The sequence below is a fragment of the Ammospiza caudacuta genome, chromosome 7 (genome assembly GCF_027887145.1).
Source record: "Ammospiza caudacuta isolate bAmmCau1 chromosome 7, bAmmCau1.pri, whole genome shotgun sequence".
Lineage (NCBI taxonomy): Eukaryota > Metazoa > Chordata > Aves > Passeriformes > Passerellidae > Ammospiza > Ammospiza caudacuta.
The window spans coordinates 19,701,207-19,721,167 of NC_080599.1; the positions used below are offsets into that span (position 1 = coordinate 19,701,207).

Sequence of the window (19,961 nt, forward strand, 5' to 3'; positions counted from 1 at the left end):
GGCGGAGCGGCCGGCGGGGCCCAGCGGCACCGGAGCCCCGGCCCGGCGGGCACAGGTGAACGGGGACGGGCGGGCCGAGGGTGGGGGCTGCCGTGGGGTCTGACGGGCGGGCCGGGCCCTGCCAGCCCCGGTGCCGCTCCCCGGGCCGGGCTGTGACCGCGGGCAGCGGGCGAAGCTCCCGCAGTGGCGGCTCTGGCTGTGCTGCTCCGGGGCTCCCGGGCGTTCAAACCGCGCTCTGCCCGGGGCCCGGGGTCGGACCGGCCTCGGGGGAGCGCGGTGGAGCCGGGCTTCCTTCCCAGGGTGCTGCTGCTGGTTCCCCTGCCTGCCAGGGGCCCTTGTGCGGGGTGCGGGCGGGCTTTTGGGGGTGTCACCCTGGGACACTTCGGCCTGTGGGAGCAAAGCCCCGGCACTGCTGAGAGCCCTTCCCGCAGGCTCTGCTGGCCTGGGAGGGCGCCTGGAAAGCCGGGAAAGCCTGGAACAACCTCTCCCTGAGCTGGTGTGTGTGTTTCAGGCGAATGCTCTGTATGCGGCTGTCATTCACTCCGCAGGGAAGCTAAATGGGAATTCCATCTCTTTCTGGTAGCAAATCCACGTTGTCCTTTACTACCAATCGCTCTGGCTTTCCCTGCCGGGCTCCTGTCTCTTCCAAGGTGTTCTGTGTATTACATCTGACATTCACGTTTACAATTAGTTGGAAATAAGATCCAAAAGGGTTAATGCTCTTAACTCATAGTTGCGTGAGTAATGGTTTGTTTTGGCTCCGGAGAGCCACACCTGGGCACAGACCTTTGCCGATGTTTTTGCCAGCTGGAGTTTGAATAGCCGTAAAAAAAGCCCTGGGTGCCGCAGGCTGCTCGTGTTTGATCCCCAGAGGAGTTTCCCTGGCGAGGGGCGGTGTGTTTGCAGCTGGCTGTTGGTACAGCAGGGCTCAGCTACATCACAGGCGTGAGGATGACTCTGCTGTCGCAATATTCAGCATGAGAAGAACACCGAACTGTTGGAGCAAGTCCAGAGGAGACCATGAAGTTGCTAAGGGGACTGGGGCACCTCCCCTGTGGCTGGTGGAGTCGGGGTTGTTGTGCCTGGAGGAGGTGGCGTGGAGACCTCACAGAAGCCTTCCGGTATCTGAAGGGGCTCCAGGGAAGCTGGAGAGGGGCTCTTCATCAGGAAAGGTGACAGGACAAGGTGGGAATGGTTGCAAATGGAACCTGGGGAAAATTGGGTGAAGTGTGGGGAAGAAATTCTTCCCTGTGAGGGTGGTGAGGCACAGGTTGCCTAGGGAAGCTGTGGCTGCCCCATCCCTGGAAATGCCCAGAGCCAGGTTGGATGGGGCTTGGAGCAGCCTGGGATAGTGGAAGGTGTCCCTGCCCATGGCAGGGGAGTGGAATGGGATGAGCTTTTAAAGTCTCTTCCAACCCAGACCATTCTGTGGTTCTGTTCCTGAACTGTGTGTGTCTCTGATGACAAATATGTCCATGTGCATTTGGAGGAACCTGAGGCATCAGGTGAGCCCAGATATTTTCAGGTGTCCTGAGTGAGAAATCATTGAGGTGAACAGCTAAATGAGGCACAGCTGAGAAGAGCAGAATGCAGAGAAGTGCATTGGCTGTGCCCAGGAGCAGCAGCTGGTGCCTTGCACACAGGTGAGGAGGAGGAGCTGGGGCAGCCAGGGCAGAGCTCCCAGGCTCTGTCTGGAGAGGAGAATGTTGTTTGGGGGCAGCATGAATGCTTTTGTGCCAGGGAGCTCACCAAATTAAAATCCAGTTTAGAGGCATGTGTTATTGCTGCATTGTGTTTCCTTTTTACCTGTCAGCCCCTCTGTGTAGTGCTGGGAAGCTGCAGTTTAGATTTCCATAACTTTCCTTTTATGTCCTAAAGGTGCCATTTAAGGAATCAGTGCTGAAAAGGTGCAGATCCCTGCCTGACACCAGAGGGGAGAGAGCTGCAAGTTCTGTAGTTAATTCAGATTTTAGGTGGATCAGGACACAGAATTAATTAAAAGCCCCTGTTCCCCCCCCATTTCAGGCTGCAGGGGTTGTTGTACCCTCTGGAGGGTTACAGGAGCCAGGGAACTGTAACAAACCAGCTCTTTGCAAAGGCTCTGAGCATTTCTGAGCTCGGGGCTCCTGGGAGACTGGAGACACAGGTGAGGGGCCAGAGCAGCAGCTTGGGAGGGAACAGCTCTGCTGGGGGGCTGGGAGACTCCTGTGGTGTTGCCTCCCTGAAGCCTCAGGTCATGGCTGGGAACAACCACAATGAAGCAATTCTCCAGTTGCCAAAAATAAAACGCTTGGGGATGGGCAATTTCCCCCACTTTTCCTGACAACAACTGAGGGTTTCTCTGTCCCTCTGATTCCTGAGGAGGCTTTGCTGGCTTCTGTGTGCAGACAGGTTCAGGTCTCACCCCTGGCCTGTGATCACAAGCCTGATGACAGAGCATGTGCTGGGTCAGTGTTTTCCAAAAAAGCCTCTGCAATCAGTGTGTTTGTTTTACCGGTTTTGTGTGTGAGGAAACAGCACAGAAATCTGTGTCAGCCTCTTCCTGACAGGCTGTGGGAGGAAGGAAGTGTTGGCAGGCAGAAGGAATATTTGTCACATGGAGAGAAGGTAATCAAGGGGGAAAACATGCTCCTGGAGGGTACCTGGCTATAGGTAACCTCCTGAAATCCAGCTTGTAACCCTTCCTCCTTCACTGCATTCTTCTCTCTGCCTTGGAGAATTGAGGAATGGTGTTTTTAAGGCGGCCAGGGGCTGCTTGTGGAGTGGCAGTCACACTTCCTAACTGTGCTTAGTATCAGTTTAACCCTTGGAGTGGGTGTCTGTTGCTGGATCCTGCTTTTGGTGGGTCTCAGCCAGGGCAGGGATGGGCTGTGGGTGCTGCTCTGTGTCAGAGCTGCTGCTGATGCTGACACAGGTGCCAGTGCACTCCAAGCCCCACTGCTGAGAGCTGCTCCTGTTGATCCAAACCCTTTTGTGGACACTGGGTTTCCTTTACAAAGTGAACTTTGGGGATTTCATTCTTGTCCTTAAAACTCAAGGAGAGGATACTTCTTGGGTTTTGTGTTGCTGGAATGGCTCCTGAGGTATTAAAGAGTCTTTTTTCCCCAACCCCATGACCAAAGAAGTCAAGATTCCTCAGCTCTGCTTTTCAAACTTATTTTGTCTTATATGTTCCATTCTTTCTCTGACCTGCTGAGATCTGTCCAGCAGGTCGGGTTGTGGCACAGCTCCTGCCCTTGGGTTGGTGTTAAATTTTTTTATACTATGTGTACTTTATTTACAATAATTTCCCAATACCTATCACCTATTAGACAGTGAGTCTCTACTGGCTGTAGATAAATTTTTATACTAAGAACTATGTGTACTTTATTTACAATAATTTTCCAATACCTATCACCTATGTTAGACACTCTGTCTCTACTCTAAACCAATCCAGAAGTGTCACCATCACAGCAGAAGATGAAGGAGAAGAAGGACAGAACACACCCAGATTTCTTTATCTTGCCTCTTGAACCCCCATTCTAAATCTCCAAAATTCTACTTTTTCACCCTGTGACAAATTCACTGTCATTCTACTCAAACTCATGTGCCTTGTAACTCCTCACACAAAGTTGGTAATTGTTTCTATGGGCTAAAATCAAAGGCACAGGTGTTTGTGACTCTGTGCCAAGGTCTCTGAGCCCCCTGCCAGAGTCTGGAATCACCCAGGGCAGCCAGAGCAATGTCCTGGGTCTGGACAGATTCTGGCAGGAGGAGATTCTTCATGTCTGTTCCTTGCTTTGCAGAAAATGCTCTGAAAGTGACCTGGACAGCACCTGCTGGAACTAAAGCTGCCCAAAGCAAGTCCTCGTGCAGCCAGGGCCTGTTTGTGGTGAGCAGGGCAGCTGTGCAAGGCATGGGCTCAGAGAACAGTGCTTTGAAGAGCTACAGCCTGCAGGAGCCGCCGCTGACGCTGCCCAGCGGGCACAGCATCCACCCGGCCGTGCTGCAGGATGGCAAACGCGCCTCCGTGTTCGTGTACAAGAGGGACAGCCAGGACAAGGTCAACAAAGCTGCCAAGGTACTGCCTGGCCTGGGACACGCTGCACAGCTCCCCCTCCTTCTGTTGGCAGGGTGGGAATCAGTCAAACCCTTGGGAGTGAGGGCAGGAGGAACGTGGAAGCCAGCCTGGCCATGGGGCAGAAGGGGGTTGGCAGCGGCAGAAGGGGGTTGGCAGCTGCAGAAGTCATTGTGCTGAGGGCAGCAATGTTCAGACAGCAGTTCAGACCTTTGCAAGGTCCTGTCTCCTCCTGCAGATGCAAGTTAGGATCTTTCTTGGGTGAATCCCACCCAAAGTACCATATTTATTATGAGTAAGGATTTTATTCTGTGTAAGATTTTTCTCCATCCAGTGCCAGCAGGGAGCTCACAAGACAGATGGAGAGACAAGAACATGTAGTGACAGGACAAGGGGAAATGGCTTCAAACTGAGAGAGAGAGAGTAGGTTTAGATTGGATATAGGGGAAGAAATTGTTCTCTGTGGGGGTGGTGAGACCTTGGCACAGGTTGCCCACAGAGAAGCTGTGGCTGCCCCTGGATCCCTGGAAGTGTCGAGGCCAGGCTGGGCAGGGCTTGGAGCAAGCTGGGATAGTGGAAGGTGTCCCTGCCCATAGGAGGGAGATGGAACAAGGTGGTCTTTAAGGTCCTTCCAACCCAGACCATTCTATGATTCTGTTTTCAATGTATTTTAAGAAGTTCTGCAGTCTGAGTGAGTAAGCTTGCAGGGTGCTTGGTGAGGGGCAGGGATGGGCTGTGTGAATTCCATGAGAAGCCATGGCTAAGGGGGCAGGGCTGAGCTGTGCACCTGGAGGAGCTGCCTCAGAGCAGGTCTGACACATCTTTGTTCCTGAAGCACCTGAAAACCTTGCGCCACCCCTGCCTCCTGCGCTTCCTGTCCTGCACCGTGGAGGCCAACGGGATCCACCTGGTCACAGAGCGGGTGAAGCCCCTGGAGATGGTCCTGGAGACACTCTCTGCTGCAGAAATCTGTGCAGGCATCTACGATGTGCTGCTGGCACTCATCTTCCTCCATGACAGGGTAGGTACCCCTGGCAGCACCATCAGGCTCTGCTGGGACACGGAGGAAGTGTGACAGTGTTGTACCTGGCCTTGGCTGGGTGACTCACTGCTGATTCCTCCCAAAAAGGACAGACGTGTGCCCCACAGTGCTTGTAGGCTGAAACTGCTAAACTTGCCTGCTTTGGAGGAGGAAGGGTAGTTGAAAATGTTGTGGAAATGAGGGAAGATCCAGCCTGGATCTGCCTGTAGTACTTCTTGCTTTAGGGACTGCAAGGCCTTGGTGTTTGTGTACAGCTGATGGCAGAGATTGGTGTCACTGCTGCCCTGTCTGGGCACTGTGTGTTTGCCCAGGTAAATCCCAGCTCAGACTGTAGCTCTGGGGTTTTGTGTTCACAGTTGGATTTACAGTTGCATTGCAGGGGCTGTGACAATTAAAGCTTTGTCTGCTCTAAAACCCTGGCCCTCCTGCCTGGCACCTGCTGCTCACGCACAATGTCCCAGAGGAGCTGTGTGGTCTTTTGGCAGCTTTCCCTCAGCCCCCTGCAGTACCTAATTAGTGCTGATTAAGATTCTACATCTTCATCTCTCCCCCAAGTCAGTAACCCTTTTTTTTTTGTTTTGTTTTTATGTTTTAGGGAAACCTAACTCACAACAACGTCTGTTTGTCATCTGTGTTTGTGAGTGAGGACGGGCACTGGAAGCTGGGAGGAATGGAAACAGTCTGTAAATTCAGTGAAGCCACCCCAGAGGTAAGAGCCAAGCCAAGTGCACCCTGGATGGCCAGGGGAGGATTCCTGGCCTGTGGAATCTGGCCATCTATGGGGGTGAAGGCCCAAGTCCTTCCACTGAGCTGGATTTGCTATTAAATGTGTTGGCTCACTTCCAGCTCTGTCCTGGAGCTTTGCTCTGTGGACACCATTGCTATAAACCAAAATGTCCACACAAATTAATTCTCCATTAGCCAAAACACAGCTGCTTTTCTAAGGGACACTGCTGGCTCTTCTCACACACTGGAGAGTGAGAAATCTTTGCCTTCTGGACTGATATAAAAATAGAAAAAGAGCAGGAAGAGTCAGGTTGAAACAAGCCATTAAGAAAAATAATTTAAATGCCTCCTTAGCTTGTGCTGGTGGCATTTTCACTGCTTGGTAGCAGAGAGAACAATTCTTGTTTTGATTTCTGCTGCTTGCTGTGCAGTGAGGCACAGCCTGCCCTGGGTGCCAGCAGAAGGGGCAGGGGCACAACTGCTGAGGGGACACAGAGACAGCTCATGGTCCCCCCTTGGCACTGAGGGGACACAGAGGCAGCTCATGGTCCCCCCTTGGCACTGAGGGGACAGGGATCAGCTCATGGACCCCTCTTGGCACTGAGGGGACAGGGATCAGCTCATGATCCCCTCTTGGCACTGAGGGGACAGGGATCAGCTCATGGTCCCCCCTTGGCACTGAGGGGACAGGGATCAGCTCATGGTCCCCTCTTGGCACTGAGGGGACAGGGATCAGCTCATGGCCACTGAGGGGACAGGGATCAGCTCATGGTCCCCCCTTGTCCTTGCAGTTCCTCTGCCACGTGAGGTCGGTGCGAGACCAGTCGTGCATCCCCTGCGAGGAGATGGTGAGTGCCAGCTCAAGGGGCTCCCTGCTGCCAGCAAAGAAAAACCTGGTGGGCAGGAAATAGTTTTACATTCATGTTGTATTTCCTCGTGCCTAAATGGCATGGAAGTGGCTCTTGGATATTATCTGAGGTTTCCTTTTGTCCCTCCTCTGTCCCATCCCTGCTTTGGGAATGGTGTTGGGCACAGGTGATGCTACTTTTCAAACTCTTTGTGTTGCTTCTAAATCACCAAATTTTGCAAAAATCAGAGTAGTTGCTGAGAGTGCCCAGATCACTGTGGTCCCATGGTTGTGTAACTCTGAGCACAGCTTTTCCCTACCTGTCAGTCACTTCCCAGCCATTGAGAATCCTTGGAGCTGCCTGTGCTGAAGGAGCAGCTTCTGCTCTCTAATTACTGCCTGTTTCCATAGAAATGCTGAAAGCTGTTGACTGCCTGCATTCATCAGGGAGTTGTTTCATCATGATGGAGTTGCTCCTTTGGGTTATAAATTCCCCAGTGGAGTTTTTTTAGCATAATATTCTGCTTGTAGGGTACACAGTGATGCTTTAGTGCTATAAAAAGAACTAGAGTGTGTATATGGTGGGGGGTGGGAATAAAGACTTATGGAAGACACCACATATTTCATAAGCTCCTGCCTTGCTGGGTTGGTTTTTTTTGGTGTTTTGTTTTGTTTTCAGTCTGCAGACTTCAAAATGCTGCCCAGCAGCTACGGGCACGCGAGGGACGCCTACGCCTTTGGGACAACAGTTGAGAATCTCCTGACAGTTCTCCATGATCAGGGTGAGAATGAATGACACTGGTTTATTTTGCTGGTGACAGGCCCTCTGGTTCACTCCTGGTGTGGTTGAACATCCCACCTTGCTCTGCAGCAGTGTTGTGGGCTCAGTGGCCAGGGTTGTTCCCTGTTTGCAGACTTTTTTCCTGTGTTCCCCTTTTCCTGTGGAGACGTTGTCAGGTGTGGCTGGAGGTCACCAGCCCATGTGACACGAGCACTCCCAAACCTGCTCTGGTCCTGCCAAGGGTTGTGGATGTGGCAGGGGGGGTCTTGAGAGCCACAGCTGAGCAGGGGCTGCCACTTCAGCAGAGAGGCAGCAGAAGTTTCTTGGAGAACAGTAGCACTCCTTGGAGGCCCAGTAGCCAGGCAGGTTGGGAAGGGAAATGGAAATGCTACTTTCCCCTTCCTTTTGCACTTTTGCTAAAAATAAGTTTGGTGGGAGATGGAGGAGTCCTGAATGTGTCTTGTTCAGTGTGGAGAGAGGAATCTAACAGTAGGTGCTCTGGATTTCAGTTTCAGCAGATATTCTCTCCAGCTTTCAGCGAACCTTGCACTGTACACTGCTGAATCCAGACCCAAAGTGTCGCCCACCACTGTCCAGCCTGTTGTCTCACGAGTTCTTCAGGTAAGGACAGGAATATCAGGCCTCTCTTGGTCTTGATGCTGCTTTGAAGGTGGGATGGGAGTGCAGACTTTATCCCTGCCTCTTGCAGGGATCCTTGACAAAGAGGCTCCTTGAATGAGGAAGGTGTTCCCAGCCCTCCCAAAGAGGTGCTGAGCAGCCTTTGGCTGTCACCTGCTTGCTGGCACTCTTGATCCACCAGCATTTTACTTGGGTCTCTCTGTTTTCTCTTCTAAAGGGGGGGGGGGGGGTTTTCAGTCTCTTCACAGTGGGTGGTGTAAGCATCAATAAGGATTACACTTGACAGCTTTTGGTTTTGTGCTTAGGAATGATTTTCTGGAAGTTGTGAATTTTCTGAAGACCTTAACACTAAAGTCTGAGGAGGAGAAAACTGAATTTTTCAAGTAAGTGAAGGAACTGTCATGTGGAAGCTTCTTATTTCAGAATGATAAAGCACCCTTCTGCAAATGGATTGTGGGAAGGCTCCTGGCCAGAGGCAATTCCTCAGGTGGCAGATTTGGTGGCTTTGGCAGAACCTTGGTCACTCTGTAACACTCTGGGTACTCCAGCCAAAGTAAGAGCTCTATCAAAGAGGAGACTCTCCACCTCTCATTTCCCAATTCCTTGTGACTGGTTTGGTGTTTGGGAGGAGCATTCCCTGCTGGGCTCTGCATCACCCTGATGCTCCCCAGCCTCCAGAGGGATGCAGCTGCCAGTGAGAGGGTTTGCAGTAAGACTTGCTGGGTGAAGTAATCATGTTGGTGCCAAGAGTAAAGCTGTTGCCTGTAATGGATGTCTCAGCTGCAGTAGTGGAACATCTTGCAGTAAATCCCACTGTTGTGGTCCCCAAGAATTTTTCTGTCAAGGAATTTTCTGTGTAATCATGGCATTATCTAGGCCTGAAAAGGGGAGAAGCTGATTTTTTCTTTCTCCACATAAAAGAGCCTTGGTGTTCTCACAGAGCTGTTTTCCTGCCTATTTTATACATCAGTTATTTTTAATTAGTTTGAGGTTTAAGTGGAGAAGTAAGAGGAGAATGGGGATCCGTAGCAGGAATATTCAGAGAGTTTCTCACTATCTCTGTGTCAGCAGAGTTTACTGAGGGAGGGGATGAACACTTTACTTCAAGATAGGGGAGTGCTGCCCTTCCATCAGGCAGAGGGGCCTTCCCAGCATGTGCACCCTTCTCTTGATCTCCTCCAAGCACAGAGAGACAGCAGTAACTGATAATTAGTACTTTAAAATGAAAATCTGACAGACAAGAGCAGCTGCACAAAATTAAGCTCTGATAAAGCAAATCTGTTGGCCTCATTAGATGGAAGTGGTTTCAAAAGGGAAACTTCCCTTGTGTGGCAGGTAGAACAGCCTTTTGCAAAGCAGCAGCAAAATAAATCCTTGTGATGGACCAGGGTGAGGAGTGAGGGGAGAACTCTCTGCTGCAGGTTTGACTGCAGCTCACAGGGGATGCCAGCAGCTCAGAGCAGTTTGATGCCCCAGCAGCTTCCTGTGCCAGCTGGATGTGCTTGTGCCAGCCTGTGATCGAGGTGTGGGGTGTTACAGGATGTGGTTCTGGCTCCTGCTCTGTGCTGTCTTTGCCTCAGGCAGGAGCAGAGGATTCTCTCTGTAGGTCAGAATGCTGCAGTGGGACACTGACTCTGGATGAGTCAAACACAAAAAGGGGAAAATGATATTAAGGGGAACAGGCATAAATGCATGGAAGGCTGCCTTGATACTAATTGCTGTCTCCTGGAATGCAGATTCCTGCTGGACAGGGTGGCTGGATTGTCAGAGGAGCTGATTGCATCACGGCTGGTGCCTCTCCTGCTCAATCAGCTCGTGTTTGCAGAACCTGTAGCTGTCAAGAGTTTTCTTCCTCATCTGCTGGGCCCAAAGAAAGGTGACCTTTAAATACTTCCTCATCACAATTACTCCTGACAAGTTTGCAATGAATTCAGAGCAGTTGTTTCATTGCATCAAGGGAATAGTGGTGTTTCCCTGACAGAACAAATGCTGTAAGAGACAGAACTGGACAGGACAGTTATCTGTGCTTCCTCTTTTGCGCTGCTCTGCTGCTGCTGGGGGAGAATTAGCAATGATCCTGGTGTCACCACTCGGCAGCTGCTGGCTGAGCTGTCTCTGCTGGGTGAAGCAGCCTTTTCCCATCCTCACCTCTGTTCCCTAGAGCAAAGTGGGGAGAGCCAGCCCAGCTGCCTGCTGTCACCAGCCCTGTTCCAGGCCCACGTCATCCCTGTGCTGCTGAAGCTCTTTGAGGTGCACGAGGAGCACGTGAGGATGGTGCTGCTGTCTCACATCCACGCCTACGCCGAGCTCTTCTCTCGGGAGGAGCTGAAGAACATCATCCTGCCCCAGGTTAGGGACAGCACACCTGGGGTGCTGCACCCTGGAATTGGGTGCTGTATGCTGGAATATGGGGCTAGGATGGTTGGGATGGATGGACACCAGAGATCTCTGCAGCCAGGTCGTGGACTTTGTGGTTTATTGCAAAGGGCCTGGGTGCATGGCCCTGCTGGGAGCTGCCAAACACAGCTCAGAGCAGGCCCCAAAGAGGGAGAGAGAGATAAAGAGAGAGAAGGCAAGAGCCTAGTAAGGGGATGAAAAGGTGAGGAAGAGTAAAAGAGAGAGAAGTTCCCATTAAAATACCATAAATCTTCTGTGTTGAATGTTCTAATTCTCACTAACCACTCTAATACAAGATAAAAATCCTACATTATCCATTACATAATCCATTACATTACCATACTGTGTTACATTTTAAACCCTAAAAACTCCTCTTTGGGCCCCTTCTGCCAAGCTGTATGGTCTGCTCTGACCCTTGGAGCTGCCTGCAAGCAGAGGGTGTTGTTCCATCAAAAGGGGATTACCTTCAGCTGGCCACACCATTGTTTTCCAGTTGTTCAGTAACTGAGGCATCTCAAAGCTTGCTTTCATTTCAATCTCACTTATACTTTCTATATTCTCAAAATCTTTTGCCAGGCAATCATATTTATAAGGCTTTCCTGTTTCATCTTGCCCAACATATGGGACTTCACAGAATCACTGAATGGTTTGGGTTGGAAGGGACTTGAAGGATCATCTAACCTAACCTAACCTAACCTGACCTAACCTGACCTAACCCAACACCCTGCCATGGGCAGGAACACCTTCCACTAGACCAGGTTGCTCAGAGTCCCCTAGCATCAGCCACCCTACTTAACTGGTAGCACAAAGTGGAATTTTATGCTCTGAAACAACATCCAGTCTCTACTGAGAGCTGCAGGGGATTAGAAATGAGATGTGCTGCAAAAGTAGCACTTGAGGAGGCAAGCAGTGCAAAAGCAGAGTTTGTGCTGTGCTGACATCAGTGTGTTGTTGGTGCAGGTGTTGCTGGGCCTGAGGGACACCAGTGACTCCATCGTGGCCATAACCCTGCACAGCCTGGCTGTCCTTGTCTCCCTGCTTGGGCCTGAAGTGGTTGTGGGTGGAGAAAGAACAAAGATCTTCAAAAGCTCTGCACCAAGTTTCATGAAAACTGCTGATCTCTCCCCAGAAGGTAAAAGAGTCAGAGTGCTCTTGGGGTGCTGGCCTGTTCTGTCCAAGCAGTGTAGGCAGAATTTCTTGGATTATTCATCTGTTCCTGGTGACAGGTTAATTGAAAAAAAAAGCTAATTTGCAGCAAAACTTGGATTTTAAGTTAGGTTATTTGCAGATACAGAATTGATACCAGAAGAAGAGTTATATAAAAGCATTTTAAATATACCAAATATATTGGGAAAAAGTGAAATCTCTTCTTCATTTAAGAATCCCTGTAAGTAAAGCAGATAGTGTATGTGTGTGTGTCTTCTGTGGAAAAAACTGTATTTCCTTTCTGAAGGACTTACACAGGCAGTTATTTAATATTCCCTCTGTCCTTTCTGTTCTTAAAACCAGTAAATCTCATGTTCTTCCCCCAATTTCTATTCATAGATTGGAAAAGGAATACCAACTTCCCTATTTTCTCAGCTCTCTGGAGGCTTTTCAGCTAATGCAAGTGAAGACAGTAGCCCCTGCACCTGCTAGATAACTTGGAACCAAGTGTGCTAAGGGAAAGCTTCTCTGGATATTGAAACTCAGAATTTATAACAAGGGAAAAGTCAGCATCTGTGCAACTTTAGATGTAGAGATACCAAATGAAAGACATGACAGATCAGTTTAAGTGCTTGCTTCCTGTTAATGTGTGTACTGGCAGCTACCACCCTTCATTAAAATCTGTGGATGGTTCACTGCATTAGTTCCTTTAATTATTTATTGTAGTAGACTGTAGTAAATAAATCACTTTGGATCACAGGTTTATTTTTCAGCACATACTTAAAATCAGATCTGATTTAACTATTGATAAACAACAAAAACCCCACCTTTGTCCTCAACAGTGAGTGATGATCTGCAAAAAGCAGCACAAGAGGCTGAGCTTATGATGCTCACTGAGCTGTTTGCTCAAGCCCCTCAGAGGATGTGCCCTTACTGAAGGGCACTGGGGAGGGGGTGGGTTCCCTGTGTTCCTTTCCTGTGGGCCATGTGTGTCTGGTGGCACTGGTGATGCCCAGCCTAGGCAGGCACAGCTGGTTGGGGACACACATGAGCCCTGTGCAAGGAAGTGCAGCCTGGCCCAAACTGTGCCATTTGGAAATGGTGGCACAGGCTCCCATCACCAGCACTGATCATACCCTGCAGCTCCCAAAAATGGCCTGCAGCCATGTGCTTGCCAAGCTGGCATCAGTGAGCCAGGGAAATAAATACACCTGCCCTGGGCAGCTCCAAAGCATGGCCTGGGCTGCCCACCACCCACCTCACCTCACTGCCAGGGCAGCTTTCAGAGTAGAGACTCTCATTTCTCATTCCAGGGAGCTGCTGTGCCCATGCCCAGGCAGGGAAAAGGGTTTGTGTAGTGTCATGAGTTATGCTTGGAATTGCTGTGAGTGAGTGCAGTGCTTTTGTGTAAGGCAGGTACCAGGGGATTTGTGATGCAGTTGGGATTTTGGATCCAGCCAGGTGGCAAACAGCATTTTTAAAGCATCTGCTCTGATCCTAATCAGTTTATTCATTGTGTGTTTCTTGAAAGAACATCTCAGCAAAGCTGACCATGTACAGTTGCCATAACTTTGTACTGGCAGGCAGCAGGAACAGAGGAGCATTGTGTTCTCTATGGATCAGGAGGTGCAGCTGTTGGATTGCTGTGCCAGGCCTCAGTGTTGTTCAAAAAGAACATTCCAGTGCTTCAGGCAGTTCAGCTCAGACTGACAGCACACCTTGTGCACTCATGTCCTTTCTTTTCTTTTATCTTGGCAGGTTCCCCCAGTCATGGTGTGATCAATCAGAGAAACCAAACCTCTCAGGCCCTGAAGAGCAGTCCCAGCTCGTTCCCCAGCTCTGCAAATGCACCTGGCAAAAAGCTTCCTGTGCAACAGGACAATCCCCTGGCTTCACAGACAGGTAAAACCTGCCCTAGTGCTTCCTTTCAGAAATCAAGTGTTCACCAAGGAAGTGTTGCTTGAAAAGATGTGCCTGTTCCCCCCATGTGCTCATCTGAAAGTGAACCACAGAAGGCCACAGTGAAGGAGGGGGATTGTGATCCTTAGCATGCTAGGGAATGGCTGTTTGGGAAGCTGACACACACAGACTGAGTGCCTGGACTTGAATTTGTTTTCTTATGGCAGATTCTGTGCTGTGCTTTCACCCCTCCCAGCTCAGCAGATACTCTGCATTTACAGAGCAGCTCATTCTGACAGTCAGAGCTGGTTCTGTTTCCTTCCATGGCCTTTGCTCAGCCACCTCGTGCTTATCAGCAATCAGCTTGTGTTGCCCCAGGGCTCTGAGGTGAATTCCCTCCTTTGCCAGCAGGAAGGTGTCCCAGCTTTCTAATCCAAGAGGAGCTTTCTTTCCAATCAATTACTGGCTTGTTCCCATGCCAGGTGGTGCCTGTAATGCCAAGAACTTCTGCTCTCTTTAAATGAGTGTGTAACACCTTTGCCTTCCACAGGTGAGCAAGGCACTGAGCCCCCCCTGAATGGAATTCCTGGAAGCATGAATACCCTGGGGAGCAGCAGGAGCTCTCTGACTACCTCAGAAAAGCCAGCAGAGGAGTGGCCAGACTGGAGTGAGCCAGAGGAGACAGACACTGAGAAAACTGTGAACATCCAGATCCAGCCCCAGGAGCTGCAGGGCAGCACAGGACCTTACTTTGCTGATCATGATGTGGATGAGAAGCCTTGGGATTACTTTGAACCCAGGAGCCCCAGTCACAAACTGTCCTCAGGATCCTGCCCCACTGTGACACAGGCTGGTGCAGCTGAAAGGCCTCTGCCAGGTACCCAGCAACTGAGCAAAGAATTGAAAAGCCTCAGACTGAGTCCCCCCACAAAGCCTTGCCATGGGAACAGCTGGAGCAATGACAAGTGGGACCATGAGGAACCACTGGGAGAAACTGTGCTGCCAAAAACCTTTCAGGAAAGGCTGAAGTCTTCATCAGAGTCTGGCCTGGGAGAAGAATTCACCATCAAAGTGAAGAGGAAACCTGTGCAAGACCCAGAGCTGGACTGGTTTGCTGACATGATCCCAGACATTAAACCTTCTTCCTCCCTCTTGATTTTACCTGAGGCAAGGACAGAAGCAGTTATTCCCACCCACTCAGGTGGGCTGTCCAGCAGAGAAGGGGCCTCCCAGACTGTGCTGTTCTCATCCAAATTTGCAGCAGCTGATGTGATTGAGGTAAGAGGCTCCAGGTTTAGGTGACTGCAGCCCTGAGAGGCTCCTCAGCACAGAGCAGGCACAGGTATTGCAGTGGGCACTTGGTACAGCAAAGGGAGCCCTGTTAGGAAACAGGGAATGGGCTCCATTTGCACACTACTACAAGCACTCAGGAGTTTTAGCTGCAGCTTTTACTCTGTGCTGCTGTATCCTGGAATCCTGTGATTTGTTAAGGAGAGTTTGGTCAGGACAGGTAAAACAAGGCTGGGTCCTGGCTGCTGAACAGACATGGTCCCATCCACTGACAGAAGGGGCTCTCAGGCACAGAGTGCTCAGGACTGAAGTGTTTTTCCTGACTCTTCTAGCAAAACATAATAGCCTTTAAAGTAAGGCCCAGGAAACCTGAACATCTGGATTACAGAGTAAAGATTTTTGGGTGTGTTGTTTTCATGAAAGAATAGCTGAAACATTTCTCTGTTTCAGAGATGGGGGAGTCACAAAACTGGAGTTTGTTTAAGCAGATAAATCCCTGTAGCCCAATCAGGGAGACTCCAAAGACCATTGCTGTTTGCTAGGAGGGGAAGGCAGCATTCCCACTTGAACATGTAACTCCCCTAGGGAACAGGTGTTGACTTGAAGTTGTTTTGCTCATTCAGCCTTAAGAGAGCTACCCCAGGGACAGCAGGGAGCATGGGGAGAGGAGCCTGGGCTGTAAACTGAGGTTGTTTATGACATTTGAAAGTGGCACAGTGTCCTGTGACTGTCATCACCCCAACCCCATTGTGGGGGGAAGGCAGTGAGATCTGTGTCAGTGGGAAGGGGAAATCAAACTTAGTGTTAGAATACAACCTGAAAACAGCTCTTTCCTAGGGGAAAGAAATCCTCTAATGTATGGCATCATTTTTTAATGGGAAGTGGGTTTGATACAAACAGTAAAGAAAAAAAAAGACTCCCTGATAAATCTGCTTTTGAACTACAGGAGGAATCACCTTAAAGACAAAGTTCTTTAAGAGCATAAGCTGCAAGTACTGACATTGCATTTTTGGGCTTTTGTGGATGCATGCTCTGCCATCCCAAGCCCCACAGGCTCCTGCCTGGCTCCTGGGCTGTGCTAAGCACACGAGTACATTCCACATCCTTTAATCTTGATAATTTTATGTGATTCTAGGCTGAAGCTACAGGCTGGGGTGAAGAAGAGGAGTTGAACTGGGAAGATGATACAAACTGGTAACAGTTCTGAAGGAGACCAAGGTGATAGATGGTGTGTTGGATCCTGTGACAGGAGCTGCTGCTTCCCCAGTACAGTGGATATTAAAGTACCTCAGCACTGCTTTTGCCATAAGGCAGGCACTTGCTGCACAGCCACATGACCCTGTGGGGCCTGAGCTCTTGCCAGGGCTGCTCCTTCCCAGTCTGTGCCAAAAGCTGCAGGGGTGAGCCTGCACTCCAGCAATATGCCCAGCTGTGGTGCTGCCCCTGCTCCCAGAGACAGGACAGCTATGGTGGTGATGGTGCTGATGTGCTACTGCAGGCCAAGAGTGGTGGGTGGAGGAGATTGATCCAGAACTCACCCCTTCCCTGAAAAACTGCTGACAATAAATGAAAGTCACACTGAGTTTTCTTGGTTAATGTGCCTTTTTCCTTTGGTTTTCCTGTTTGGTTTCTTTTCCCTTTCCCAGAAAAATAAAGCCCTTAGAAATGGCTCCTTTTAACTTTTCAGCTAAGAGATGATTTTAAGATGATGTACAGTTTATTCAACTTATTTATTTCTGTATGTATAGTTCTGTCAATGGATGGCTCAAGAGGTGCTGGGAACCATTCAGTGAACAACCAGAAACTGCTTAAGCACCATGTTCTTTCTGCTCTTAACTGTAAAGAACAATAAAGATTATTTTTAAATTATCACCCTAGTGTGGAGTGCCTGCATGTGACAGGAACAAGATCACTGCTACTTTTACAACAGATTCAAACCTCTCAGTGTTCAGAATCCAATGTCATGGAATGTTTATCTCTGCACAGTAGAAGAACAAGCAATACACAAACCCACAGCTCCCATGTCCAGTAGTGCACTCAAACCCATCAGGCCATGCAGGAGAGGCTGGCACTGCCCCCCTCAGTCCATCCTGGCACACAAAGCACTGCCCCATGGCACAGCTTTTTCTTCTGCAGCACTCCTGGCACGAAGGCACCTCCTCCCTCCCCCAGGGAGCTGAGCTGGGTCACTGTCCCCAAGGCCTGAGAAGCACCTACCGCATGCTGTCCCTGAGGGTGGCAATGGCTGCGTGCAGAGCCTCCAGCTTCCCTGCAAGCCAGCCTGGGGGGGGCCCTTTCTGGAGCAGCAGCTTCACAGCCTCCACTGCTCCCTCCATGGTGCCTACTGCTGCCTTGTACTGCTCCTCAGAGGGTGGGTGACAGGCTCTCTTGGCCACAGGCTGCAGATTTAAGCAAACGTGAAACATCAATTTAATACTGTGCTTGAGGGATCAGTCTTCATCCAAATGCAAGAAAGCCCTTAGGTGGAGCAGAGCTGCAAGAGTCCCTTGTGCTGTGAGGGTTCTTGCTGCTTGGCAGGCACTACAGACCATTAAAGTATCATACAAAGGGCCAGCAGTGCATGTGACCTTTTTTCTTAGAACATGGAGGGCAGCAAGAGCAGCTCAGCTTTTCAGAGACTCCCCAGAAGTGACAGAAATTATCAGAATCACACGTACCTCTCCTGCTGACTCCAATTCTCCATCCACTTTCAAAACCTGTGCGCTCCAGGTAATCCTTTCTTGCTTCAGGCGTTCTGTTCGTGCTTCTCTTGTCTCCTCCACCTGCCTTGTCTGGGGAGAAAGCCCCAGGAGAGGTAACTAAACCTTCACAGGCACAATTTATAGGCCAGAACAAAAGGGTGAGAGGGAGGGTTTTTAATGTGCAGTTCAAAGAATATTATTTCTCACACACTCTTGTGGATCAGAGACTGAGGTTATCCACAACTGCCAGTTCTTCTGTAAATTATCTGCTTGCCAAAAGCTGCTCAACCAGAGCCCTGTCTCAAGTTGCAGCTGTCCCCCCTTTCCCAACACCACTGTTCTGCAGGAACACCCACCTGCCCTGAGAGGATTTCTCCCAATATGCAAAAGGCACTGAGATGTTTCATACATGCTCATTTAGATCTCAGAAACTGATCCAAGAGAAATGGGGAAGGAAATCAAATTATCAAATCCTGTCTTTTTAATAGGCAACTTCTTTCAAAAACAACAGTGCAGTTTAGTAAGTATTTTTTGATTAAGGATGATAAATGCTTTGCTTTTTTTGAAAGTATTGGAGGACCAGTGTGCATAGGAAAGGCAGTTGCTAATTCTGCTGATGAAAGCAAGTAGAGAAGTTCAACCATTCAGTTTATTTTAAAGTTACTTAATGGCCATGCAGATAATGCAAGTGTAGATCCATGCTGTGTATTGCTGATAGCACATGTACAGCATCAACTAAGATAGCAGTAAAATGGTTAAACAATACACATACCTTAGCCAGAAAATTAACAACTTTGTTCTTGGCTTCTTCAGAATTAAGGCACCAAGGAACAACATCTTCATGTCTTGTTTCCTGTCAAAAATGTTATTGGTTGTTCAGTACATTCATGCTAACAAGGGACCAAAATAGATGTTTTGTAACCAATCTAAGCAACCAGTGCCCAACCCTTCTTCACTTCCAGCTCCTGAAATCTCTTCCACCTGCACCAGCCCTCAGCACTTTCAGTGTGTAACCCAGATCCAGATTTGGGTCAGGAGAATTGGTGTACAAGAGAAGTTAACAGAACCAAATGCCTGCACCCAGAGTTGTGCTCTGCTCACCTCTGCAAACCGTGTGAATGCCTCCAGTGCGTGCTGGTGAATCAGCCAGCTCTGGTCAGCCAGCAGAGAGGCAAACAGACAGGACAGCTGGGGCACAACCTGCCTCTGCAACAGAACAAACAGCCAGCAGTTCCCAAGAGTTAGCTGAGCATATCTCACCATCATGATTTATTATTGAAGGCTGGCTCTCAGACTGAGGGACAGGTTTGGGAAATGTGAGAGTGCTACTGCCCTGTCTGCTTGAAGAACCTCTGGGAGGGAGGTGACATTCTATTCTCACTTCTTGTTGCCTCTCACCAGTGAGAAAGGACTGGCATTTGAAGCATCTTGCATGCACTCAGCACATCTTGAGGAAAAATAAACCTGCTGCAGACTGTTAATCCAAGACAACTGTCCTGGCATTCCTGTATCTATTTAATGAACTCGATCCCTTAACTGTATATTTAAATAAAAGTCTTTTTATCAAAAGACAAGGCAATTTCACTAAGGCCACCATTCCATTTACCTGTGCTTCTTGTGGAATAAACACCTTTCCCATGGAGGAGAGAAAATCCAGCATGGCCAGACGGACATGATCTGGGGGATGCAGCTGGAGCAGGGATGACTGCAGTGCAAACACCTGCAGGACACAAACCCCAGCAGAGCCCATCAGACTGACTGCAGGTGAAACTGAGCAGCTCATCTTTAAATCCAAACACAGGGAGCTCAGAAACCTGAAGGAATTGCTGCACCTCCAACAGAACTGGCCAGGATAAAGCTGCAGGGGGCATTTTAGGAAGAAATGAATATTATCCCTAAAGCACTTCCTTAGATCTCAATTATCTTACACAGGAAAGAGATTCTCAAAAGCATTCCCAAAATGCCAGGTGCTCGGTTTGAAGGCCAGGAAAGTAATCAAGGAAGATTATTTCCTTGTTAAGAGAAGGCCCAAGCATGAAATAACTCATTTGAGATTTCAACAAATCACAAAGAACTTGGTTTTCATGTAGTGAATTATTCATAAGGTGGTGTTGGGGGTTTTAGGATTTTTTTTTACCTGGGTCATCAGTTGAGCATCTAATGCTTGGATGAAAACCTCCAAAAGATGAAGCAATAAACACAGTGTCTTCTGGAGACATGGCTCATCTGAGACCTTGAAGAGAGCACAAGATATGAGTAACATTGCATTTTAGCTCATGGAATAACTGCTTAGGAGAGAATGTCAAATTACAGTAGCTTTCCAAAATTCATAGCCTGATATAAAACACTGCATTGTAAGCAGCAAAGAAAATATTGAAATAATCATATCAGTATTTCAAGGTGGTCATATTTTATGAGCCCATTTTCTTTGATTT

At 49.2% G+C, this 19,961-nt stretch overlaps 2 protein-coding genes across 2 annotated transcripts in view; one reads left to right on the forward strand and one right to left on the reverse strand.

Moving 5' to 3' along the window:
* SCYL3 (SCY1 like pseudokinase 3) lies at positions 1-16,678 on the forward strand. The gene is made up of 14 exons (XM_058808192.1): positions 1-55; positions 3,786-4,060; positions 4,893-5,078; positions 5,695-5,808; positions 6,617-6,673; positions 7,352-7,454; positions 7,963-8,074; positions 8,398-8,475; positions 9,829-9,968; positions 10,254-10,441; positions 11,450-11,621; positions 13,394-13,537; positions 14,085-14,812; positions 15,960-16,678. The coding sequence occupies exons 2-14, from the start codon at positions 3,896-3,898 to the stop codon at positions 16,020-16,022; spliced, it is 2,250 nt and encodes a 749-aa protein (XP_058664175.1). The 5' UTR covers positions 1-55; positions 3,786-3,895; the 3' UTR covers positions 16,023-16,678.
* The window catches only part of FIRRM (FIGNL1 interacting regulator of recombination and mitosis), a 16,444-nt gene continuing 13,047 nt past the window's right edge, over positions 16,565-19,961 (reverse strand). Inside the window, exons 18-23 of the mRNA XM_058808193.1 lie at positions 19,664-19,759; positions 19,133-19,246; positions 18,628-18,732; positions 18,299-18,379; positions 17,503-17,616; positions 16,565-17,223 (exon numbers count right to left, since the gene is read on the reverse strand). Coding sequence (XP_058664176.1) covers positions 17,038-17,223; positions 17,503-17,616; positions 18,299-18,379; positions 18,628-18,732; positions 19,133-19,246; positions 19,664-19,759 — 696 coding nt within the window. The 3' untranslated portion in view covers positions 16,565-17,037. The remainder of the gene's footprint in view (positions 17,224-17,502; positions 17,617-18,298; positions 18,380-18,627; positions 18,733-19,132; positions 19,247-19,663; positions 19,760-19,961) is intronic.

What these genes read in the sequence shown, in the direction of transcription:
- SCYL3 (XM_058808192.1), top strand. Translation starts at nt 3,896, where the DNA reads ATGGGCTCAGAGAACAGTGCTTTGAAGAGCTACAGCCTGCAGGAGCCG. An exon ending in TCATCTTCCTCCATGACAGG is followed by an intron (nt 5,079 to 5,694) that starts GTAGGTACCCCT and finishes TTTATGTTTTAG; the next exon opens with GGAAACCTAACTCACAACAA. An exon ending in GAGAAAACTGAATTTTTCAA is followed by an intron (nt 8,476 to 9,828) that starts GTAAGTGAAGGA and finishes CCTGGAATGCAG; the next exon opens with ATTCCTGCTGGACAGGGTGG.